The sequence below is a fragment of the Ruditapes philippinarum genome, unplaced genomic scaffold (assembly GCF_026571515.1).
Source record: "Ruditapes philippinarum isolate M1 unplaced genomic scaffold, ASM2657151v2 ctg3031_1_1_1_1, whole genome shotgun sequence".
NCBI lineage: Eukaryota > Metazoa > Mollusca > Bivalvia > Venerida > Veneridae > Ruditapes > Ruditapes philippinarum.
The window spans coordinates 50,529-78,510 of NW_026859889.1; the positions used below are offsets into that span (position 1 = coordinate 50,529).

A 27,982-nucleotide genomic window follows, 5' to 3' on the forward strand; every position below is an offset into this window, starting at 1 on the left:
TGTCTTGCGATTACAAGCACGTGTTACGTAGTTTAATACCACAAATTTCAAATTTTAAGAAAAAATACTGGTGGAAGAACTCCATTATACAGATGCAGCATTCTATAGGCTGACCTTTCATAGGCAATTCATTGCTCAACCAGCATATTTATAGTAAAGTTTCAATTTTAAAGCCAACAGGAAATATGATAGACAGCTGTTGGTAAAATACTTTTCTTGAAGTAACTGGGATAATTTCAATGCCTTTCAGTACCAATGTGAGGAACAAGACTATTAAAAGCAGCGGACAGGGGCTTACTTTCATACTACATGGTATCCTAAAGTGCAATGGGGCAATTAAGAGGCTATTATAATTATACTGATGTTATCAACAAAATATGATTATACAGTGAAACCGAGAGAGCTGCTGTCTGTACACCTATAACCACCTTGCAAAAATAATATCAATTCTTCTTAAAGTAAGGTTTCACAATTAACTCTATTTCTGGAGCATCACCTCTCAGTCACACCCAAAGTCTTTGTCTCTTCTAAAGTAATTTGCTCCTCAAAGGTTGTACCATATATTTGACATTACAAAGTTTGTCTACTACCATCTTTTAATATAGCTTCCTTAAATAAAAATTAAAAATAAAATAAAAAGTTATGTATTTAAATAGTTTAATCGATTAACAATACACCTATAATATAAAACAACATTAGTTATTTGGGTGGCCATTTCAATGACAGTTCTAAATGTTTAGATTCTGGTATCCATTCTTTCAATGCTGCCAAAAGATCTGAAACAAAAGACCAGAAAAGCTTATAAAATATGATATAATAATATGTATTCCAAAATATTACAGAACACATGTGAAGCCCTAAGAATAATTTGCAAATTAACTGTGTATTTCTCAGCTAGGTTCACACATTATGAGCATACAGTATAGCAAGGTACAAACTTATTTACAATCAAGGTAAAAAATTTACAGACAATCTATAAACAAATAGCAGGTACAAACTTCATAAACAATCCATAAATATATAGCACATGGAACAAACTTTACAATCTATAAACAAATACCTGGTACCAACTTCATAAATAATCCATAAACAAAAGTATAGCACAAGTTTTACAGACAACCTATAAACAAATAGCAGGTGCCAAATGTATACACAATTTATGATATTTATCTATTCCAACCAGACTCCAGTCACTTGGTTACTCAGTTTTACTATTTTTAAACTGGAAACCCTTAAACTTCTTATGGACTGGTCCAAATTTTTAAACAGGGCAACTCCATTTCACAAATTCAGGACAGTAAAGGTTACAGATAAAGTTACTCACAATCTGGTTGTTTCTTCCAAGTTTGAAGTAAAGTATCTTTAGAATCCACTCTTTCTGAGATCAACAATTTTAATAATGTCTCTGTCCTCGGCTGAAGCCTGAAATACATATTATACACTTATTAGCCAACATATTATTTTTATATTACTTTGTTTATTTGTCTTTAATGTTAATATATTGCTATATCTATATAAACTTAAATTTTCAAGCATTAAAAGACATATTACAAAACACAAAATTACATAGACTTGTACTTTTATGCAAGAATAGTGCTAATGCACCTTTTTTTGAGCATCAATATATATGCTTTAAAAGCATCTCCTGTGGTTCTACAGATGTTAATGCATAAATAAAAGGTGAATAACCCAAAAAATCAACATGTCATTTTATTTGCCAAAAATGAATTTTCCATAAACACCTAACAAATATAAATCAAACAGCTTCTTACCTTTCATTCATTTTCTTTTTTACAAATATATTTTTTTTATCAGTTTCATATATATCTATATAAAATCGTCACCTTAGTGCAATAATGGAATAAGTCCTTCTAAATTTAATTGGAGTTAATCAGATACTGCACAAAGGTGATGATAGGAAGAAATAATTCATACTTTGCCCATGTTTTAATCATTGTGGCAGGTGGGGACAACAGGTCAGGAGTGAATTTTTTCAGTTCTGCTATAACTTCTCCCTCGAGCAGAAATCTTGCAAACCACTTCATTTTCTCTATACCCCTTGGATATTCCAGTTCCACTGGAGTAATCGGCCAGGCTCTGTTACCAAATGTTCCAGACATGTGGCACATGACCTGAAATATAAACATTGACCCTAAATCTAAACAAAATTCGTGAATTGTGCAAAAAGTTCCAACACTATTGTCATAAATCAATTAAAAGATTCTGTTTTAATTTAGCTTTAAATACCTTATTCCAAACCCATTCAATAATAGATTTTCAAAAAGTATCCTAAAGAATAAAACATATTCTGAGATAAACTTTGAAAGGTCAAAAAAAGACTTTAACATATCACCAGTTTGACCATAACACATGACAAAGATGCATCTTTTATGCGTCTTTTTTTTTTTTTAAAAACAATTACTTGTATTCCTATTGTAATTGAGAAAACATAAAACAACTGTTACCAATGATGCCAAAGTTATGATCAAGAAAACCCTCTGTCAAAAAAATAATTCCTCAGGTGTAACAATTAAATGATGTGAAAATAGTACTCACTTGACCTTTGACCTTATCATATCTTGGTGGTGGTTCTTCCATTGGCTTAGAGAGGGTCACATGACTTTCAGCAAACAAGGGCAACCACTCTGGCTCAATTGAAGTGATACCTGAAATATAAACATCATGTTTGAAATTGAATGTCTTTGCTATATTTAATTTATAAAGCAAATTCTAGTTTTTCAATGTCTATATTTCAATCTCATTTCTTGTTTGGTTTCACAGCCAGTTTCTTCGAGTATTTCTTTGGAAAAATCTCTACATCATATTTTTTAATGTTTGCTTTTATGACAGTCTTTCAATTTAAAAAAAAAACAACATTTTCTTGCTGGTCCCTTCATTCTTATTCTTTATTTTTACCATATATAGCTTTACAGGTAATTACCAATTTCTGTATAAGTAACAGATTACTAGTTTCACATGACTTAAGAATCAGCGGCGAGAGACAAATGTTCATTAGGCTCAATGTGATAGAAAAATTCTGCCTGGCAAGGGGATCAAATCAGCTACCCCTGGGTTAATAATCTGATAATTTCACTATTGAGTTAAGCTGGCGGACCATGTTCCTATTAAACATTGCATAAAGCTTTCCAGATTTTGTATTTCATTCATATAAACTCTCAAGATAACAAATCGCCTCTATGTTTGGACACTTAGGTCATAATTTGAACAGTTTTGTTAGAGGTTTAAAATATAAACTTTACCTTTCATATATAATTTGGAAGTTTCTTCTATATGTTGATAAACAACAAATTCTGGTCTTTCTCGGTAAAGAACTGATGTTGGATGTATAAATACTGGCTCTTCTAAGTTTGGACACTGCAAAACATAAATGGAACCGATAATAAAAACTATCACTACCCCTTGGTGGTTGTTTAAACTGTTTCATATTTACCAAACTCATTTTATTACTTATATTACAACCATAAATTAAATCCCTTTAGAAAATTTATATAGGATTTTAGGTTTAAAATTCAAACTGAGAAGCTCATATGCCATATTTCTTGTTTTACTTGTTTCCCCTACCTTGCACATTTAAAAGGCATAAGTGATTCAAAGTTCCATTTAACACTGAATAAGACGATTACCTGGTAAGCATTTTTAAGTTTTTTAGCATCTGGATTTGTTGCAGGAAGTTCTGGCATCTTTCTGAAGTAAAAAAGGAAATTTGTAAGACGACTTTAAGTCACACCTACAAGTTTAAGAGTATCTGCCAACTTTTGAGAGGTATAAGTGTAGTTTAAAGTAAACCAACATTTTTTAATTCTGTCAGGATATCTTTTTAATAAGCATAATGGGAAAGTTGTGAATTATCTTGCTACTGTCTATATTATCCGATAAAGCCTTGCCAGATAAACTTATCTATCTCCAGTCATTACATCACATGGTTAGCCTATGAGGACATCACATGGTTAACAGCAAAACAAAACTACATATAGACGCTGTTTTATCCAAGATAAAGTAAGAATGAAACCAATTAAAAATCTAAAAACATAATTAAAGTAGACAAAAGTAGGATAAATCAAAAACTTGTTTGATGTCCGGATAGGAGAAGGATTATCCAATTCGCTTCGAAAGTGAATCTTGGTGCGCTAAAGATACACTTTCTCGCTCACCGGATAAACCTTCTCAATACCAACATCAACCATGTGTTCTCTAATTCTCTTTGTCTCCACACACAGGATTAAATTGTTAATCATTCTTCAACAGAACAACAGAGCCTGCACCTACCTTGCTACATGGTCACCCATCCCGGACAAGACAATCTGCCTCAATAGTTTAGCCTGGGTATCATTAGGAGGGGACATTTTGGGGTCCACACATACATTGGCATCAGGTATCACTGTATTCACTAAAATGTATATTTACACTCATATTACATAAATAAATAATTTTATTCTTTATTCATTTATATATTTTATGTCTTTCCAACAGAAGACCCCTGTGCAGCTTAAAAGTGAACCTTAATACACACCAGTGATAATCTGTACATTCATTTTTTTCATTTATTTTTATCTTTTAGTGGCTTATACATTGCACCAACACAGTATAGGTCATACATATGGTGGAGAAAGACCTTGGGCGCCCCTCTGTCTGCTCTGTGCATTACTTCAGGTTCAAATTGGCACCCTGAGTAGAACCATCAACATTCTGCAAGCTAGCTGGATAGCTTTCTCATATGAAAGAATCTGAAGACGCTTGCGCTCGAACTTACAGCGGTGAACGGCAAGTGGTTTTAAGTCAACAAGTAATCTTTACAGTCATGTAAGCTTAAAATCCTTTCATGGCATTGAAGGCCACCAGAAAAAAATGGCACCTAGTGATGCAAAACTGCAACAAATTTGTTATAAAAATATATCTTTCCCATTAAAAAATTATAGAAATAAGATGTAAGTATTTCAAAATGATCAAAATGCTGGAGATTAAAATAGAAATATTCATACCAGAGTTGGTCAATTGAGTTCTCAGTTTCCTAACCTCCCTCATGGCTTTATACCTTATACCATGAGCCTCGCAGAACTTTGGTGACCCACCCTCGTACTCGCTGGACCCTACTGCTTTCAACATCACCATCAAATCTCCTAGTAAAAGCGAATGACCCTAAAAATGTAAAATTGTATATTGCTGACAGATTTTTAACAGTCTTTTATATGACCAGGCAAGGTAAGCAATTGCTGAAATATTACTTTTTGGACAAAGCCAGAATGCAAAGTTTGTTAATAATCTGACCAATTGTAAACTTACATACTTTCAATAACAGTGACTTTTAATGTGTATATACATATGGATCCAGTTTAACCTAAATACTAATTTCTTTACTGTCAATTCTTAGAATTTTAATAAATATCTTACTTTGAAGACTAAAAAAGCAAGGCTGATAACTTGATTGGATAAAGCCATTATAAGAGATTTGAGACAAAGTGATCTGTTTCTTTCAATGTGTCTACTATCAAGATATATCAATATAAGTAATACAATATACATACAGCTCCCGCCCATCTCCTCTTGATCTCAGTCTGGTGTATCAATCTTTGTCTAAACTCTTCTTCCTGTAAAATCAATAATAACAAACATCACCTTGCACCTGATATTCCAAAAGAAACATTTAACTTGTAGGGCAATGAATTTCAGGTCCCTTCTGTTTAACAGGTGCTGTTTGTTAAAACTAAGTACAATAGCAATTTAATTTAGATTTTTGTAATCAGGACATGAAAACTAGGCAAGATGTAGTACAATACAAAGTTTGATATGGATAGTTTGGACTAGAAAAAATTAAATGGATCCAAAAATGATTTATATTTGGAAATCAAATGGTGCAAACGCTGGAATTTCATTGGTAACATTCTATAAGGTGTGAGACAAAATTATTACTCTAAAACAATGTGTGACTAGTATGTGAAATGTAGTGCAAGTTGTATACCTATGTATGCCTTATACTTTCATAAACCAATCATTAAACTTTCTGTAACTTAGAATGATTTCATTACGAAATTTGTTTAACAATAATATATACCATAGGAATATGCGGCAGAATTTGGTAAATCTTTATCTTACCTGACCTTCATCTTGTGGATTACTATAAACTTCCATAAATAATTCCTGCACGGACAGTGCGGAGACAATCACCACTACATAAGGTAATAAATTCTGCTGGTGCCCCATGGCTAACATCTTAGAATATCGCGGTGAAACCGGGAAACAGGCCATAGCTCTACCTACTGGTGTGATTGTTGTGACAGATTCTAGAATGTATAAACAGTTATTATAATAATTTTCACCCATTCTGTTTCAAATTCTCCCATTCTCCTGCTTTATAAGGTATAAATCAACAATTATTGTAATAATTTTTACCCCTTCTGTATGATTTGGTTTGGTTTTTAGGCGCACCAATACAATTTAGGTGATATAGCACTGAAACAGGAAAGATGATTTGGACTAACCTCTGGTGTTATAAGCTTTAAGCAACAACAGGGGTCAAAACCACCTCACCTGCTGGAGTAAAGAGATGCAAAGACTCCTGTTCAAAATCCTCCTGTTCCACTTTGTCTTCATAATTCATCAATTTCAAAAAAGACAGAATTTTGAACAATTTTCAACATGTTTAATCTAATTGTTTTGCATCAAACCTGTTCTACTATTGCTTTGGAACTATCCATTAAAGTTTTAGGGGTTTCAAGAAAAGCATACTTAGTCTGTAAGAGTGATCATCTATATTTTAACATTTTAAAACAGTAGTATTTTTCTTTAACAGATCTGAATAGTTTGACCACACTACAAAGATGTGTAAGCAAGACCATCACTACAATTTCAACAACTAAATAGGTAAACTACAGTGACCACTGCCCTCTGTATCAAACAATCAAAAGAGAATATTCTTTAAAACTTTCAAACATATTTTATTAAAGATGCAAAAAAAAGATATTATCAACCCTGTCCCTCTTCAATTTATATAATGGACCTATCCTATTTTTTCAAACTGCCCAATAGTAGCTATAGGGATTTCAATATCAAATGTTTAACTCAGCAGTCAACAGTATATCATCTGTTCAAACTGGACAGATACACAGGCTGGCTTGGCTCTATACTGGTGACATAGGTCTGTTATTATCACTCACACTGCTAGAACACAATGAGTTAATGCCTACCTTTCTTTGACTCCCTGAATGATCTGGGTGCTGCAGGTATTGTTAGTGCTCCCAAACTAATTAGAAGATTCTCTGCTGCCTAAAATAAAGAATAAACAGTTAGGGTCATATGATAACTTCTCCCATATTGTTGTAGGAAAAGTACATGAAATATTTTCAAGTATACACTTGGTAGAAATTTTCACTGTCTATGATTGGTTGGTTAGGCTTAAAGCTATTTTGACCTTGTAAAGGTCATTGGCTGGCAACTTTTTAATACTGATGGTTGAATACCGTTTATGTGCATAATTTCAGGCACCTGAGTAGAACCACCAACATTCCGTAAGCTAGCTGGACATCTTTCTCACAAAGAGATTTCAAAGTACCTAGCAGGACTAAAAACCTAAAGCAATGAGGAGCAAATGATTTCGGGTCTTAAGACCGTAACAGCTGTCAAAGATAATATAATATAGTAAATTTCTAGTTGTAATGGTGGAGGCGTCTTCATTCATTATTTCAGGCACAAGCTTAAAACCTACAACCTGCATTAAGCTTTACTGTATCTGAATTATCTTCCTTGCATGAAATAATATAATGTAACTCAGTGCAAGTTAGTCAGTGTACTTACTAACTTAAATAGTTTGAATAATTCAGTACAAATAAGTTTATAACTGCTAAACTATATAGATCTACCTGTAACTGCTCTTTGTCAGGTGGGGTGGGGTATGGGAAATTGATCACCTTCTCTATATTCATGTCCTGAAAATATTACCAAAAGCAGTTGATATGATGCAATACTCAACAAATGATTATCATTTCAATGCTATTAAATATTCAATTTAGTAAAGAAATAAGAAAGTTAATACAAAAATGTTATTTTTGCAGTTTATACAAATGTTACATAATATTTCATTCAGTAAAGGAATTATAAAGTGAGAGAAAATAAGATATTTTTGCAGTCAAATACAAAATTATAATGCAATAAATAAAATGCAATGACATTAGCCAAGTATCAGGCAAATTCGAAACTTCAACATAAGATATAAATTACATTAGCATTTTCATAATACTTGGGTAATGTTGCATAATTATGATGTTGGAAAATGCCATCACACTGTATAAACTGTTGATAATAGTAGTGGCACAGCCAGGTGGTTTACGCACCGGATAAGTAATCTAAGGATTGCTTTTAGCACGGGTTCAAACCCCTGTCAGGGGCAAGCTGTTGTTTTCTGAGCAAGAAACATTACACTTATTGCTCAGTACTGGTTGATTCCAGGGACGGATTTGTGAGTATGTCTGTAATCTTTAAGCTTCCTACTCGATCAAACTAAAAATAAATTCGTATACACCAAATTCTCGATATGAAAAAAAGAGAAATCAACAGAGTTGTGTTCAGAATGTGAAACAACGTTAAGCTCCTTTACCTTCATTTGTAGCACAAGGTCATCTACAGGTCTTCTAGTGATTTCAGCTGGAGAAAATTTCTCAAATTCGTCATTGAACACTGCTGATGAATATAACCTGAAAAGAAACACAGAAAAATAATATATTGCTGGGAGGCTAAGAGAGAATCCTGTAGTTTTTTATACTAGAATAAGATAAGATAATCATTTCTTATAGTGACTTGTGTTTGTGTGTTTTGACAATAATCACAAAACAATATATATAATCATAATACAACCCAGCCCTACAGGACTATAAGTCAAACTGCTTAAATCTATGAATATAAAATTAATTCAAATCCAACATTTCTCTACATACTTTGTTCAAAATACTCTGTGTCCAAATAGCAAATTATTTCAGTATGATCAAAACAATAAATATCCTCTATACTGTAATATCATTATTATTCGTGGGGCACAAATTTTTGTTGTTTTTGTTATTACTTGCATCAATTAACACTGTGCATTACACAAAACTTTAAGTTTAATTCAACATACCTATAGCAGTGGCCTGGCCCCACCCTGCCTGCTCTACCAGCTCTCTGATTGGCTGATGCTTTAGATGTCCATGTGATCCTAAATGTTGACACCCCAGTTACCTTGTCATAAAACTTTGTCTTACTCTGAAAAGCACATACACTCCCAAGATAAAATTACAGTCAATTTTTTGACACCGCAATCTGATGTCACGCACATGCTTTAAAGGCAAATTATGCCTCAGAAACAAGTTTTCCATTTTTTAACAAAGGTCAGACATGGTGTAAGAGCATGTTACATACATAAGAAGTGCTGAATATATAATTATTTGTCATAAAAAGTAGCAAAATGTAAACAAAGTAGTATTTCGACTTCCATACAAAATACTAAATCAATATTACTTTACTTATTGCTAAAAAGCAACAAAAACATAAGATGGTTCAGATAATTTTCCGATTACTAACTTTAAGAAATCAGAACAGGACACCAAAAACAAAACAATATTGAGAAATAGAAATAAAAGCATTTCTGACACCTAACGGGCTTTTTTGTTTGTCATAGTTTTAACTTACTGTTGATGTTTTTTGTATTCCACTTTGAACAGGACACCAAAAACAAAACGATATTGAGAAATAGAAATAAAAGCATTTCTGACGCCTAATGGGCCTTTAAAGAAAATGTCAATTAAACTCGAAATGTGTTAAAAAGGAAAGTAGGTTGGTTAAAAGAACAAAAAAACAATACTACATACCTTTCCAGTATCTACAACATACTTGATGCCAGGTATGGTGAGTGAAGTCTCCGCTACATTAGTAGCAACAACACAAAGCCTGCAACCTTCAGGTACTGGACCAAATACCTAAAGTGATAATGTTGATATCATTAAAGCAACATTCCAACTTGACATCCCAATTTATCAAACTTTTGGCACATCAACAAATTACAGGTAACACATTCTCGAAATGTGCATCTTATATTCAAATTATAGTTGTTTGTTCATTTGTTTTTGATGATAATTTTGATACAATCGTCATATGTAGGCAGTCTGTCAACCTAACTTGCTTCCCTGAATAACTGACCAGCAATTACCCATTTCTAACCAAGTGACTGACATCTAATACAACATGATTTCTGAATTAGTGGTGAGGAACAAATAATCATTACACTCAATGTCTGAGATAAATTGTCACGGAGAAACTACCCCTCGCCCCAAAAGATCGAATCAGCAACCTTTGGATTTCAATCATATCCCATGCACTTCTTATTGAGCTAAGCAGGCGGACTCAGATTTAGGCATTTATAAGATTTTGGCAGAAACTTATTGACTTAGAAGTTTTACGATGACCTTACACAGAAATGTAATAAAGTTCAAGAAAATAATTCATCCCATAAGACTATTATAATTTATAACTAGGAAGTTCAATAACTAACCTTAGCTTGTTTCTGTGTAGATAGTAATGAATATAGTGGCAATACATATAGTGGTTGTGAGCATTCAGTGACCTTAACATTTTCAATGCCAAGGTCATCATCATCCACATCATCATGGTTACCAAGGTCATTCTCATCATCACTAAGGTCAAGGTCAGAGCCGCCCTCCATTTCAGCTTCCTCATCTATTGGGGCCACTGAATAACTGTATAATAAAGTTTACAGAATATATTTCATGGAGGTCCCAGTTTTTTTTTTAGTAATATTTGTTTTTGGTTTGGTTTTACGTTGCACCAACTGTAATGGGTGAAAGACACCTTAACTTTATACCCTGTATTCTTAGACTAATACAGGATCTTTCAAATACTTGAATACTTTTATCTGACTGATGTCAAATTAGTTACAAAGGTCACAGATATGAAAGCATATATTTAAATACAAAAAATGTTATATACTTGTCTAGGTTAATTTTTGGTAACTCCACTTTCTCTGCCTCTTTATTCTTATCACCATGTTTATGTCTTTTCCTTTGATGTGAGATTGTTCCTGATAACGAAAAAATACATTTTTTTTTTATAAACAATGATTATCATTAAGATCCCTTTAAAACAGAGAAACCAAATTTCGGAAGTATATAATTTACTTATTTAATCCATCTTTAGCTTAACTAATCTAGGAATAGGGTGCAAGCTGGTATCTCCAAAACTACTGAAAGTCAATGGTTGAAACTTCACACTGTTCGTCCCTTTGATTATCTTACTCAGAACAGGGCCCATAACTCTTGATTTACATTTTTACATGGTTATGCCCCTTTTCTTACAACAGTTAAGGGCACCGTCTTACATTCAGCTCTTGTTTTCCTACCTGTTCCTGGGTTATTTTTATCCAATGGGAACGTCTGTTTTAATTTTCTGCACAGAGTATGCACTTCCTGTTGGCCTGTTACAAACAAAAGTATACCACCTTCCGGTAATGTCTTGTGAATCTTACATGTCTGAAATATATGATACAGAAAATCATGTCAGAAAGGTTTCTGAAATACCAAGCCATTGAAAGCCCCTCCCTCTATGATCTTGGGTACATTCAGGACGTAAGGATAATAAATTGGTAAATATCAACTACCTGATGAGACAGCGTTTTTCACCGTGACCGTTATTTGAGAAAATACTAGTATGACTGCTTGTTTACAAGCTCATTATGGTTCAGTCCTTCACCTGAAGACCATTGACCTTATATAAACCTGTAGCAGTCCTTCCAGACAAATTCATCTTCACTTATTTCGAATTTTAATCAGCTACATGCAAGAGATTGATAAATTACTGAAATAAACATAGCACAGCCATGTGACAATGGAGGGCTAATCTTTAAATGTGTAAGTTGAATACTTAGAGAGCTGAAAACATAACAATGAATTATGAATAATATTTAAGATATTGACAGGCATGTGCAGTAAATTAGAGATTCATCCATCTGCCTCAAATCTGTGGAATCACAGGTTTGAGTCGGAATTCAGAGAAAAAATTTTAAAATCTCAAGGTCAAACTGGTTACAAAGCAAAACCAAAAGCAATTCAAACTAGAGGATGCTTTTGTAAAAAAGCGCATGTCTCCCCCACTGCTGAGAATAACTGTGAATGGAAACAGGAATGGAAATGGAGATAAGATAATGTAAATACCCGGTAGTCACTTCAATGAAGGCTGTCTATGGATGGTTTCTATTGTTAAGGTTGTATGAGAAGATGCTTCCTAAACTGTTTGTTTTTAACCAGGTATTCAATTTTGAAAATCCTGGTTATTCAATCAGCATATGGCAGGCGGGCGTCAAACGAAATTGCACTTGATGGTCATATCATATATAGTTTCACAAATGAAATTAAATGAAATTGTGTCTGCTCCATAATTCTTCAAACCTTTAAAGGATTTTGATGATACTTGAAACAAACGTTCATATTGTCAGATTTTTTTACACTATTGAAAGACAACTCAAATTACAATGTATGTAAAATCATGATAACTGTAGTGTGTTGGGATGACTCCACTCGTTTTCACAATGAAGCCTCTCTGGTAGATACTTGAAACAAAAATACATCAGCAAACAAAACAATGCGTGTAATACACCTTGCTGTGACCATGTAGCATTGAACGCTCAGCGGGGAAGAAATGACTGCATAAGGGTGGAAAGATCAAAAAAGAACAGAGTATATAAAACCAGACAACTGATATATCACTGATATATCAATAATAGTTAAATGTCCTCACTGATAAGAACTCTAGTTATCATCCGGAAATGAGAAAATGACCAATGGTCACTGTGACCTTAACCTTTGACCTACTGACCCCATAAACAAGAGGGATCATCTGCTCAATAAGACCAATCATCCTATGAAGTTTGAGGGTTGTAGGTCTAAAGGAACTCTAGTTATCATCCGGAAAGGAGAAATTAACCAATGGTCGCTGTGACCTTGACCTTTGACCTACTGACCATTAAAACAATAGGGATCATTTGATTAATAAGACCAATCATCCTATGAAGTTTGAGGGTTGTAGGTCATAAGGAACTCTAGTTATCATCCGGAAATGAGAAATTGACCAACGGTCACTGTGACCTTGACCTTTGACCTACTGACCCCAAAAACAATAGGGATCATCTGCTCTATAAGACCAATCATCCTATGAAGTTTGAGGGCTGTAGGTCTAAAGGAACTCTAGTTATCATCCGGAAACGAGAAATTGACCAACGGTCAGTGTGACCTTGACCTTTGACCTACTGACCCCAAAAACAATAGGGATCATCAGCTCTATAAGACCAATCATCCTATGAAGTTTGAGGGCTGTAGGTCAAAAGGAACTCTAGTTATCATCCGGAAACGAGAAATTGACCAACGGTCACTGTGACCTTGACCTTTGAACTACTGACCCCAAAAACAATAGGGATCATCTGCTCAATAAGGGGTACGTTACGATACCGAAATCGGTAAAGTTACCGAAATCAACTTTTCATTACCGAAATCAACTCGTAAAAACCAACCTAGTTAAAATATTGCTATTATTTCTTCATTATTTGATGAAAAATAGTGAAATGGACTTCCAGTTAAAAAATCTACTGAAAATATTTTATTTTAATGATGTTATTAACAAAAATGTAATTATTGAGTTACTAGCCTTTGTTCTAAACAACCCGTTATGTGTTTAGCTTTACCGAAATCAACTCGTAAAAACCAACCTAGTTAAAATATTGCTATTATTTCTTCATTATTTGATGAAAAATAGTGAAATAGACTTTCAGTTAAAAAATCTATTGAAAATATTTTATTTTAATGATGTTATTAACAAAAATGTAATTATTGAGTTACTAGCCTTTGTTCTAAACAAACCGTTATGTGTATAGCATTACCGAAATCAGCGGTGAAGTTTAAATTATGTATATAATTAGTAGATAGTAGATTAGATAACTCTAGTAGAGCTCTATTTTATAGACATATTTCTGTTTTTAAGATTCAACCATATCTAAATAATATCAATGTTGAACGGTTTTGTAAAGATCTCACTAGGTTAAGAGTATCATCGCATAGATTGCACATTGACTCAGGTAAATGGACTAAACCAAATAGTACACCTTTAAATGATAGAAAATGTTTTTCATGTAATGTCTTAGAAGACGAATACCATTTCATATTAGAATGCAATGTATATAATGATTTAAGAAAAAGTCTGATACCGCCATATTAGCATGTTATATATCTGCACGTGATTGTCGTGCATAACAATTTTCTAATCAAATCGTATTTTTAAAAAGCTATGATCGGACTATGATGGAAAAATAAAATACTCTGTAATATGAGTTAAAGATAATTATAAATTTTGTACATGTTTATGTTTTATGAAGAAAAAATATCCAACTTCAAACGGAAGTTTATGATTTTCTATTATAAATTTGAATACAGATATATAATTCGACTGCTCTAAAAATGTTCCATAAAAATTGTATAATGTATCAGGCAGTACAATTGGAAAGTTTGTGTCTTTCTTTTATTGAACAGTTAAACTTATTTTAGCCATTTAATTAAATGTTTAAAATAAACAGATGGTTCATTATAATCTTTTATCTTTAACATACATTGTATGTCAACTGTACCTCCTGTCTTAATTACTTTACACCTTACATAATACAGTATACAGATATTTAATTTAAAATGATTTTAAACCGATCAACATAAAATCATGACTTAACACTTTTTCAATAAGTAGAATATGTAGTTAAGTATCCGGGACATCAAAAAATTGCATACATTTTTAGAACCACTGATAGGCAATTTGGTAGTAATAAAATCAAAGCACCTTGTCTCATATACCGAAATGTTTTCTACGGAAACGTTTAGCGACCACCCCTACAAATTAGTTAAAACAGGTCTTTTGACAATTTATTTAATATAAAATTATATTTTTACCAGCTTAATAGATCTGAAATATTTATAATATAGAACTATAAAAAAAGTCTTTTGATATATATTATATCAGGATGGTCGCTATACGTCATTTTATATTAAACTGTAATGTATTTTTTGTCTTAATGGAGACAAGCAGCTTTAATTTCATGTAAAAAAATTATGTCTAATTATGTTGTTTGGATACTTTAAAGTTTCCATGCGCCGATGTATATTAAAAGATTGCGGTTAACGAGTATGTTATGTCAACTAACACCTCCATTGTTCCCGAGCACGTGTATACTTGCTCCTTATTAGTAAAGGTGTTATGATGAATGGCTACCGCTACGTCTTTTTATTTTAATCAAATCATAATCATTGGATTTAAATTAAATACTGTGATAATTTCCAATCAACTCTTTTAATAGTGATCTAAATTAGGCGGATAACTTCAAGCACAGTTTTGTTTAATCTTGTATTTTGAAATCATTAAGAAACATCAAAGAGATGATACGCTGCAATGATACCTGACTAAACATTGAAAATAAGCGATATGAATTCAAAGTTTAAAACTAACTCAAATACCTTTTTCATAGACTTCTGAAATTCATGCAAATATTTTAGGTGTTTTTCTCATCTTTGAAATGAAATCTGATTTGATTTCGGTAATGCAACACATTAATAACAAGGGAAGTATAATCATGATATAATATACATATCCGTCTATAACATCATCATTTTTTATAATTAAATATTATTTTCCTTTGTTTATGGTTCAGTTAGAATGATTTTATATTAATTAATTAAACAAGATCTATGAAAATGTTTATTTAAACTTTTACAAGCCGATTTCGGTATGGTAACATATATTTCGGTTCGAAGTAATCTTGATATATAGGTATTTGTTTCTAATTTCATAATTATTAATTATTTCGAACTGATTTTTTGCATGAAAGTCAAACTAAAACCTATTGAAATAGATTATAATGAAAAAATTATAATAGAAACGCTTAATTGTGATTTACAAGTCGATTTCGGTATTGTAACATATATTTCGGTTTGTGACAAATTAGGGAATAATCTTGATATTTAGTTATTTTTTTCTAATATCATTATTAATGATTATTTCGAACTGATTTTTGCATGAAAGTCAAACTTTACCTATTGTAATATATTATAATGAAAAAAATATAATAAAACGCTTAATTGTGATTTTATAAGTTGATTTCGGTAATGAAAAGTTGATTTCGGTAACTTTACCGAAATCAAGTTGATTTCGGTATCGTAACGTACCGCTCAATAAGACCATTCATCCTATGAAGTTTGAGAGCTGTAGGTCAAAAGGAACTCTAGTTATCGTCCGGAAACGAAGAATGGACGGACGGACTGACGGACGGACGGACTGACGGACGGACGGACAGGGCAAAAACAATATGTCTCCCCCCGAGGTGGGGGAGACATAATAAGTTTCAAACTCTCGAGCAATTCAAAAGTTTCGAACTTTCGAGCAATTCAAAAGTTTCGAACTTTCGAGCATATCAAATAAGTTTTGAACTTTCATCACACAATCAAGCTAAAGTAAATATAATATCAATGGTCATAACAAAGTGAAAATTTCTTGTAAAATGTTATATAAACTTATTAAAGGAACAATATTATTCAGTAAATAATTACCTTCTTGTAAGCTTCGTTGAGGTAATTATCCAAGGGTGTTCTCTTATTGTAGTGAATTGTTACAGGAAACTGCCTTGCATCAACCTAGAAAAACATCAATATTTCATGTTATGATTCAAATTGATATTCAAAAACAAGCAATTCTTTTTTCAATTTTAATAAGTTGAAAATTATCTTTATAACACCAATTAACCAGAAGATTTTGTGTCAATCTGTGCTGTATAATTTGTTTGCCAATATCTATGTCTTTTTTAAACTACACTGTGAAGTCCACATGAAAAATGAATATAAAATGTGATCTGCGTTAACAACAACTTTGCTAAGAACCCTGTTTTGTTTGTTTGTTTGATTGATTGTGTTTTACATCACACCAACACAGTATAGGTCATATGGCAACATTCCAGCTTTCCTGGTGGAGAAAGACCTAAGGTGGCCTTCTGTGCATTGTTTCAGGCACAAACGGGCACCTGAGTAGAACAATCGATATGTTCCATAAACTAGCAGGGTAACTTCCTAACATGAAAGAATCCAAAGTCCCTGTCGGGATTCGAACCCACAGCGGTCAGGGGCAACACTGTTTTTAATCAAATTCTTAAGAAGCAAAACTGTTACATATATATTACCTTGACAACTGGTGGTGTCACACAGAACAATCTATTATTCTCCGTAAAATCTTCTACTCTCAATGTGGCAGACATAATGACAAGCTTTAATGGATTCCCTCTCTATAAATAGAAGATGAGATATTTTTTTCTAATTTATGACACAGTAACTTCACAAATTCTGTAGAATTGTCTTCATTACATAGGGGGGGACACAGAAATCTGAGATTTATTTGCAACATTCAACTACTTAAGGAAATTGTGAAAGTTGAAAGTCAGAAAGTGACACTGATTTTAGTTTATACCTGTCATTAAAACAGTATCAATGTTTGTATGAGTATTTGAGAATTTACTTTTATAAATATCTCAGTCACTGGCTTATGGTCATTTACCATATCTATAGCAAAACAGGCTCATTACAAAAACTACTTAAGAGGTTGCAATGCATCTCATTAAGCCTAGAATACATACATACAAAAACAGCTCTTGTTAAGCTAAAACAAAATCATAAGCAGGCAAACAAGTAGAACCACACTCCTACAAGCAGTAACAACTAACAAGTCCTCATCTAATGCAACATTGTAGCTAATACCAATATCAAACAAGCAATTTCAAAGTAAGCACCCATAACCAATAGAGACCTAATACTATGAAATAACTCACTTTGTGTCTTAGAGGAACTATTCTTGATAGTAAACCAATCAGTATATCAGTGTATACACTCCTTTCATGAGCCTCGTCTATTATCACAACACTGTACTTTGTCAACAAAAAATCCTGAAAAATCAAAATTAAAATCATGTTTCTCCTAGTACTATGTTTCTCCTAGTACTACAAGTATTTGGCACTATATATTTTTTAATTCACATATTACTTTAAGCATTGATGATGCTATAACCACTATTGACAATTACCTCCCCTGGCTGCCATTTTTGGTTTCATTCAAATACATGTATATCATATGCTTTAGATAATAAAAAAATCTCTCATAATTCTATCATCTTCATGAAGACTGATAAAAATCTTTTACATATTGGTGCTATTTATATTAATACAATAATACAATAATATTTTACTGCGTAAGTAGTATAACAGAATTTGACATTTCACGTAAATTGGCTGTTTATATATTTTTTTTTTTTATATTTTGTCAATTACAGTATACAAAATATTTACCCCAAAAAATGGCTGCCACTTTTGGCAAGGGAGGTAAATATTGTAAAAGTCTGGAACTATTTGGATTTCAGTTTTAGCATTTTTAATATTGAAATTTCTTTAAGATACTATAAAATGATTATTTATATATACGATCAAATAGTGAATAGTTATATACCTGTTGTACTTCCTTCAGTAAAACACCATCTGTCATAAACTTGATCTTTGTATCTGGTGTCACATTTCCTTCATATCTTATCTGGTATGACACTTCTCTATAAAAAACAAAATATTTAAATTTTAAATCATCAGTTATAAAGATTTTTTTTGCAGGTTATAAGGCCCAAATATCCCGAACCGCTAATTGAGGTGGTTTTTTTTTTGCAAACAACTGTTTATATACGACAATATAACAAATTTATGATACAACAAACTTTCTTTTAAGAGAAAAATGTGGGATATCATCATAAATTGACAGTAGTTGTGTATATAAAACTATATAAACATCAAGATTGTCTAATGAAACGCGACGTTACAAACAAGCAGTATTATATATGTAAATATATAAAAAAATCTTCTTGTAGAAACAGACATCGATCAGGAATAAATAACAAATATACCTGTATTACAGATGCTTGACTCAAAATAAAAAATTTCATACACCTATGCAAGTATATTATAATGTAACTGGCAAATTTCAATGAACATTTCAAGTAGAGATATTTACCAGATAGACAACTATGCAAAATGTAAATTAATTTGCAAAATTTCCAAAAAAAATTGTAGTTCTGTTCAAAGAAACAATTTTTACACACTTTAAATATTTAATTATATAGTACTTTCAAGAATAATTCTTTTAAAGATATTTGCCCCATATAAACAATTTTACTTGACTTATTCAAGCATATAATTACAAATACAAACAGAAGTTATTTATTTCCTAGCAGATTTCTGTCCCCCATATGTCTGCATCACCCTCTATATTACATCTACAAAAAGAAAAAGAACTTGACATGAATAGAATACCTGTTTGACAGTGACATTTCAGTGGCTACTCGGTTTGACATACTGACAGCTGCCACCCTTCTCGGCTCTGTAACTGCGATAGTTCCACTTCCACTGAAACAAAAGTAACATTTTCATAATTTAACAAACATCATATCTATGGTTACAAAAAACTAAAATACTTTTTGAAACATAAGATTATCCTTTATAATGGCATATCACAGACATTTGATCTTTGAACTTTACATTAACATGCTTCAATGCATTTGTCACAAGGTGAGAAAAATGTTGTGCAGCCTGATCGCAACTCAAAACCCAAACCTCAGAATATCCTTCCAGGGTTCTCCTGACTTATACATTTTCTCCCCTATTTGGTCAAAAGTTCTATCTCGCAACACATTTAAAGCTGAAGATAACTGTACATAATGCCAAAGCTAAATGATTTAGTCACCCTAAAGATTGTTCATTGTTATTCTATGGCCATTAAAGGTATCATGGTTCACTTACTGAGCATACCCAGCTTCATACAGAAACTGCGGTACTTGAGTAGTTTTACCACTTCCTGTTTCACCACAGATAATCACCACAGGATTTTCATTGATTGTTTCCATAATCACCTGCTCTTCTCCTAAAATAGGCAGCTTTAATCTTCCATCCTATAAAATTCAATAATCTTTTAGAATAATACTCTGGACAGTTTCCTTTCAAAAATGACTGTCTAATTATGATTTTGATATGTGTGTGTGCATGCATGTGTCTGTTTGGTTTGTTTACCCTTGCCATCGGAATTAACCATATGGGCGAGCATATACTTCATTCAAAACTGACTTAATTTTAATACAGGAAACTAAATATATTTGTTTCAATATATATTTTTTTGTACACTTGTCTATGTGTCTACCATTATATCAGTCACAAAATCGTCACTAGGTATGTATATTGTGACAGGAATAAAATGAGATAACTCCCATACGAAGTTAAAAAAGTATTTTAAATAACAATCTTACTTGTATATGCTTTTCTCTTTCCACAGGGATATTGACAACTTTCTTTGTTACAGCCTCTTCTGATTTTATAACTGTTTCTACTGGTTTTATACTTTCCACTGTTTTGACTTTATCTTTAGATTTTTCTATGTCACTTTTATCAACTTTCGAATCTTTTTCAACCTTTTTATCATTTGTCACTTCATCTTTTTTAGGCCTTATTTCACTCACTGTCCATTTCCCAGAAGTCCCTCTGGCATGATGTTTTGTCTTCACAATTGTAACATTTTCTTTTGCACCACTATTCCCAACATTTGAATCAATAACTCTCCCACTTTTGTCGTTTTGTTTCTCTTTGGCTTCATTATCTGTGCCTCTATTCAATTCACATTTATAACATGAATCATCTTCTTTCTTCATACTATCTGTCCCACTATTTTCAACTTTTACAGAAGTTCTCTCCCCTGAGTGCTCTTTTTCATCATCACTTATCACCCCTGAATCCTCTTCATCTGTAGACATGTCAGAGGTATGAATAGACTCATCGTCACTCTCCTCTATTTCCTGTTCAGATATCATTTTCCTTCTTTTCTTATTACTACCAGCAATAGTGTTTACACTTACGTCACTTTGAGTCTGTTCAATTTTTCTACAGAAATATGAAATCAAACTTAAATGCTCAAAAAGAGTTAACAAATTTTCTTAATAAAATAAACCTTTAAATGAAAGTAGGCAAAGCAAGTCAGATAAAAAATTCCATACATTTTTTATGTAACATTTTTCATTTTAGAGGTGTCATTCGGTATTTCATGCACCACTTCTGTTTTCAATTGGAACACTGCAATGATTCCTTAGTCGAAAAGTTGCAATTGTTCTGTTTTCGGAATACCTCAGCTATTATCATTAAGTTTCATTAAAAATGGTGGCGCGTGACTACAAATGAATGAAAATTTTACTTATAAGTATAGAAATCTATATACTTTTTAAAAAAAATTATTTGATTTCCTTTTAAATATAATAGTATTAGTATACAGCAGGGCAAGCCCAGTGGGTAACAGAACATGTTTTTCTCTACCAAACTTAATGTACCAAATTCTTATATAAAAATTGTTAATATAATTTGAATGATTTATAAATGTTCTATACTGAACGAAGACAATTTTAGGCATCAAAATATATTTTCTAAGTCACTCAATGTGCAGGCAACATTTTTCGACTTGTCCTGCATCAAGTTCTATTAAATTCTACTTGTAATTACGAAAGGAAGAGTGGAAAATTCGATCTCTGAATTTTTAAAAAACAAATTAACCAACCTTTTTAATTTCCCAGTTTGCATCTCAGCTATACTAACAAACTGGTTCATCTCATCCGGACTGGCCTGATGTAGAGCCAGAGATTCCAGTACATCTGCTCTCTAAAACAATATCAAATAAATATTGCCATTACAGTAGAAACAAATTTTCAATCCATTATTTGAAAGAGGTTCAATAATTTGAAAGAGAGAAAAGACACCAAAAAATCTAAGGTCATTGCTAACTGTATTGAGGGCAAGCCTGGAAATTTGGGGAAGCTGACAGATGAGACTGTCATACGTGACTTTCCAAGGGATCTTCAGAAAAAGGTCACATATGACAGGGAGTCTCTAAATACAGTCTCAAAGAAAATTAAATTTAAATACCATCTATCTGTCTATATACCATTGTGACATAACATACATAACTGTGTGAAGGAATAATATCAAACCAATTGCAAACAAGAAGCGCCGCAATGCGACGAAAACCAGGTTTTCAACGACCAAGTTTTGATGTGACAACAATCAATAGGTCAAAGTGCACTGAAGTTATTGAGTAGATACTGAAAATTCTATCTGTAAGCAAATTACCTTGACCTTGTACCCAGATATCTAAGTGGCAATCCAAAGCTGCCACTCAGCAAGTTCAGTGTCAAAAGGTCAAAGCAAACTCAAGTTATAACATGGAAAACTAAATGCATTAACCTTGATCACAGACACCTGGGTAGCAATCCCAAGCTGCCTCTTGATATAAGCTACCCATTCATCAAGTTTGGTGTCAATAGGGCAAAGCAATCTCAAGTTATTGAGCAGAAACTGAATTTCTATTTTTAGTAACAGTGACCTTGACCTTGATCACAGGCACCTGGGTAGCAATCCCTAGAACTGCATCTTGAGATAACCTATCCATACACCAAGTTTGGTGTCAATAGGCCAAAGCAATCTCAAGTTATTGAGCAGAAACTGAATTTCTATTTTTAGTAACAGTGACATTGACCTAGATCACAGACACCCTGGGTACCAATCCCAAGCTGCCTCTTGATATAAGCTATCCATACACCAAGTTTGGTGTCAATAGGCCAAAGCAAACTCAAGCTATTGAGCGGAAACTGAATTTCTATTTTTAGTAACAGTGACCTTGACCTTGATCACAGACACCTGGGTAGCAATCCCAAGCTGCCTCTTCATATAAGCTATCCATACACCAAGTTTGGTGTGAATAGGCCAAAGCAAACTCATGTTATTGAGCGGAAACTGAATTTCTATTTTTAGTAACAGTGACCTTGACCTTGACCACAGACACCTGGGTACCAATCCAAGCTGCCTCTTCTTGATATAAGCTGTCCATACACCAAGTTTGGTGTGAATAGGCCAAAGCAAACTCAAGTTATTGAGCGGAAACTGAATTTCTATTTTTTAGTAACAGTGACCTTGACCTAGATCACAGACACCTGGGTAGCAATCCCAAGCTGCCTCTTGATATAAGCTATCCATACACCAATTTTGGTGACAATAGGCCAAAAGCAAACTCAAGTTATTGAGCGGAAACTGAATTTCTATTTATAGTAAACAGTGACCTTGAATTTGATCACAGACATCTGGGTAGCAATCCTAAGCTGCCGCTTGATATTAGCTACACACACCAAGTTTTGTGTGAATAGGCCAAAGCAAACTCAAGTTATTGAGCGGAAACTGAATTTCTATTTTTAGTAACAGTGACCTTGACCTTGACCACAGACACCTGGGTACCAATCCCAAGCTGCCTCTTGATATAAGCTGTCCATACACCAAGTTTGGTGTGAATAGGCCAAAGCAAACTCAAGTTATTAAGCCGAAACTGAATTTCTATTTTTAGTAACAGTGACCTTGACCTAGATCACAGACACCTGGTAGCAATCCCAAGCTGCCTCTTGATATAAGCTATCCATACACCAAGTTTGTGACAATAGGCCAAAGCAAACTCAAGTTATTGAGCAGAAACTGAATTTCTATTTATAGTAACAGTGACCTTGACCTTGATCACAGACACCTGGTAGCAATCCCAAGCTGCCTCTTGATATAAGCTACCTACACACCAAGTTTGGTGTCAATAGGCCAAAGCAAACTTAAGTTATTGAGCGGAAACCAAAAGTTGACGCCCGCCCGCCCGCCGACTTCGGCATTACAATAACCCGGTTTTCGTTGAAAACCTGGTTAATAAACATAGGTATTCTTAAAATTTTTCATGTAAATAAAATAAGAATCCATGTAAAACAAATATGTTCGCATGTATACCATATAAAATCTAATTTAATTTTTTGTATTAAGATTTAAATTGAATCTTTATGGTATAAAATAAACTGGAATTTGATGCATTCAAATTATTAAAATAAATATCATACTTGTTTAAAAGGTTAAACATATCCATATCCAAAGCTTTCAATATTTTTTCATATTAATTATGCAGCCATAGAAAGGTAAATTAAAAAAATGCTGCCTAAAAAAATCTTCCGTTGGCACAAAAAATCTGACACAAGTCTTAATCCAGTTTACTCAGGTCATTACGTACATTACACACACATCGATTGCATCATGCTTACCATATTTGGCAGTAGGGAACAGACGCTACGTCACTTGATACCTGTATACATGTTAACTGTGTAATTGAACCTGGCAGAGGTGTGTAGAGTTTGTTTGCTACTGGATTATAATTGGACATATTTTGGCCCTTTGGGTGTTAAAATAGGTATTATTTCTGATTAACAGACAATTAAAAGGTGTGAAAGTTGTTTAAATCAGACAAAACATTGCATTGGGACCAGACAATTAGGGTCGCTTGTCACATATGACAGGGAGTCGTTAAATTCAGACCATTTATATAGGAAAATAAGTTGGGAGTACTGAAACAAGGTCGGATAAGACAGGGAGTCGTTGAAATCAGGGAGTCGCTAAGGCAGTCTCGACTGTATATAAATTTATTTACTGCTCATTTTCAATATTTTGTACATACATGTACTAAATGTTCATAGCCCTTACAAATCTTAATATCCTAAAATAAATGGACTGGTACATCTTTCAATCTGGATAAATATGTATTTCTCATTTAATGGAGCATTTCAAAATATGTACCAAGTGAATAGTGAACATGGCAGTCCATAATAAGACAGCATGGATGTGTCATCTGAATTTGGTCAGAACTGGTTGCATGGTTAGAATCAGTTTGCTAACAGCAGTCAACGGTTAATATTTATTAATAATCAAGAGACACTAACAGTAAACTTTCTGTTAACAGCCATGAACTGACAATTTTAACAGCAATATGAAGATGAAAAACAAGCAAACTGATTTAAAAACCGTTTAGTTCAGGATTTACATACATACCTTTGCTTTCTTTTCTTTCTGTTCAAGGACCTTCTCAAGCTTTCTTCTTTCTTTCTTTGTAAGTTTCTTTGGCATTTTTGTATTCTGCAGAATGGACTCAGATTCTCTCTTCTTTGAAGGGAGTGCCAAAATGTTGCTCTCATCATAACCTTTGTCAATTTGTACACCTTCAAGATCAACTTTCACCTAAAAAATATAATATCAAAATTGATGTAATGACACCTGGTAGAGTGGTTAATGCTTGGGACAAGTGATCAAGTAGGATTGGTTCAAACCCTGTCAGGGGTAGGCAGTTGTATCCTTAAGCAAGAAATTTGACACTCATTGCTTACTGTTACATGTATTACAGACTGGTCCCAGGAATATTTTAAGAGTGTATCTATAAGCTCAGTGATTTTCCTACTTATATAACAGACCCCGAAAAAGGGCCTCTTCCCAATTGAAATTTTCTTTAAAATCATGCAGTTTTCCCAAAAATCTGAACTGAAACATGCTTTTTTTCTTCCCAAATTAGCCAATTTTAAAAAGCGATAATTTTTTCCCAAAATCAAGAGGCTTAAGGCTTCTTCCCAATTAAGCGAGAAAAATCACTGAAAGCTTATAGCTTCATGCACAATTGAACTAAAATAAATTCTGTATTAACTGAAATTGCAAATATAATTTTGCAGATTGGATTCTATCATTTTGCTGAAGTATCTGAGAATTCTTTTCAAACTGTACTTTGACTTATATTATCAAACACAGAAAAGTAACATGAATTTTCTTTGTACTGGAATCACTGGTTCCTGATGTCGACTCCTGTAATTTGTGAGTTGCTCGAGCCAGTGGTTCCAGTATGCCATTTTGCAAATCTTATCTCTGCATATTGCTAAATTCCCCAGGGAAACAGCAATTTATTATTTACCTAAAATTACCTAAAACTCTAAGAATTCAATGCCATATGCGACAGGTTATTATTTAGTATGATGTGTGTGAAAACTGTTCAGTTGCATTGTCTGATGCATAATAACACAGACCTACTTTGTAAGCACACATCTCATTGGTTAGAATGAAGAATTCTAACCAATGAGATGTTTGTGCAGGAGCATGCGTGTTCCCTTACATGTCCACTTTAGGATTTGAATTTGACATCTGAATTATGCATTTATGCAGCTAGACTCATGTTTAGTTGTGACATATTTAGAACAAGTTTCAGGGCTTCCATATAATTCTAAAATTTGGAAGTCAGAGACTGAAAATGTCTAACATAGTAAGTCACATTATAAGAAGGAAAAGCATTACATTTTTAATGATTATGACTATACAAGTAATTATAAATAAATTATAAATATAATTTGCATATAAATAACAGTTCCCTGACAACACGCCTGCTAGTCATAATTAGAATACACCCATAAACACTTTCAATATGATCTACGTAAATAACCGAGGTGTATCGAGTAAAAAAAAAAACGAGTTGCTTCCCTTATCTTCGAGTAAAATCGATATCGCTTATGCTAAAACAATACAAAAATAACCTGTTTTTAAACTGCTAGTTTGTTGTGATTAAATGTCCGATTTTAATATGTATTACACCAATAGAAAACTTTGGATCTTAGCTTTGTCACGGTATAAAATTCAACACATCTTTGGACTTCAAAGTGTTTTAATTAATTGCTAAACCTACCATATGTCAGACCATTTTACATGTGATTTATACAGTGAGATACGCAACCCGTTATCTTTACTCGAAATACTACTGATATGAAAAGCCTGTCGTCTGCTAGTTCTGAAAGTGTTTATCGGTGTATTGATTGTTAAGCAGTATGATGTAGATGTAGAAGTCACAAGCAAAATCAAGGAGTAAATGACTTCCAAACTTCACTGGACAAGGTGCAGAGAGTTGGATATCTTGTCATAGTGTGTATTGTAATTTGTATGTTTTTTAGGGATAACAGTAATCTCACATATTTATTGACATCACATGCAAGTGAAATTTATATATTCAGGTCTAAGATTTCATGATATTTACGGACAGTCTGTAAATTTTTGGACGATCCATAATTTTACAGATTTTCTTATCTGTAAATTTACAGACATGAAGTAAGAAAATAGTAGAAGTTGCTTTAAAATTTAAAACCGCAGGTTAAAATGAATAAGGTTAGGTATTATATGATTAAATGTAACAGAATGTTAAGATTCAGAACAGTTTGATGACTTTCAATTTTCACATTTTTAAACAAAAATTTCAAAATCATCATACAAAGATGAAAATTAGCCCATTACCTTTGTAAATATAAACAGATCAATTAAAAACAACTTGTCTTAAGCTGCGGATTTTATTGTAAAACTAAAAACAGCAAATTTCACATTGAATATCTGTAAATTTATGGATTGAAAAATCTTTAAATTTCTAGACTGTCTATGAATTTACGGACAGTCCATAAATATCATGAAATCCTAGACCTGATATTTAGGTACCGACCCGACCACCGTAAACATGTGGCTAAGACTCAGAAAAATTTAAGTCAGACTGAAAATTAATATATAAGACATAGTGTCAAGTCAGAATACTCAACAAGACTAACAGTAACACTAGAGTAGTGACAGAAATGAAAAATTCTCTGAAATTTATAAGATATTTTTTGGATTTTTATTTTCATGGCCATGCATACCTCCTTTTCAGAAGATCTGTCAATGGTTACATCTGGCTGCTGCCTCGCTTTCCAATTAAAACCCTTTTTAGCCTTCCCCATCGTGTTTGTTAACACAGAGAGTTATTGAAAGTTTAGAAATTCAACTAAACTACACATGTGTTTTTGCTTTACAACATGTAACGGAAGTTACTACGCCCACAACATAATCCTTGTGTTTTTAGAAACTATTTTCTCATATCTGTCTAGAAAGAAACAAATAGTGTACTGTTTTTGATTATTCTTTTTTATTTTACACTATTAAAGAAAGTTAAAGTGT

At 32.8% G+C, this 27,982-nt stretch overlaps 1 protein-coding gene across 1 annotated transcript; it reads right to left on the bottom strand.

Moving 5' to 3' along the window:
• Window positions 1-642: 642 nt before the first annotated feature.
• Window positions 643-27,976, bottom strand: LOC132758208 (probable ATP-dependent RNA helicase DHX37). The gene is made up of 28 exons (XM_060749764.1): window positions 27,685-27,976; window positions 25,031-25,216; window positions 21,693-21,793; window positions 20,401-21,028; window positions 19,901-20,049; window positions 19,415-19,507; window positions 18,567-18,663; window positions 17,897-18,010; window positions 17,255-17,356; window positions 16,632-16,715; window positions 11,399-11,528; window positions 10,990-11,080; window positions 10,535-10,739; window positions 9,855-9,962; window positions 9,125-9,249; window positions 8,609-8,705; window positions 7,875-7,940; window positions 7,203-7,281; window positions 6,112-6,299; window positions 5,544-5,606; window positions 5,001-5,157; window positions 4,288-4,408; window positions 3,645-3,705; window positions 3,261-3,375; window positions 2,557-2,666; window positions 1,936-2,132; window positions 1,325-1,422; window positions 643-776 (listed from the first exon to the last, which is right to left on the bottom strand). The coding sequence occupies exons 1-28, from the start codon at window positions 27,763-27,765 to the stop codon at window positions 700-702; spliced, it is 3,723 nt and encodes a 1,240-aa protein (XP_060605747.1). The 5' UTR covers window positions 27,766-27,976; the 3' UTR covers window positions 643-699.
• Between the last annotated feature and the right edge of the window lie 6 nt (window positions 27,977-27,982).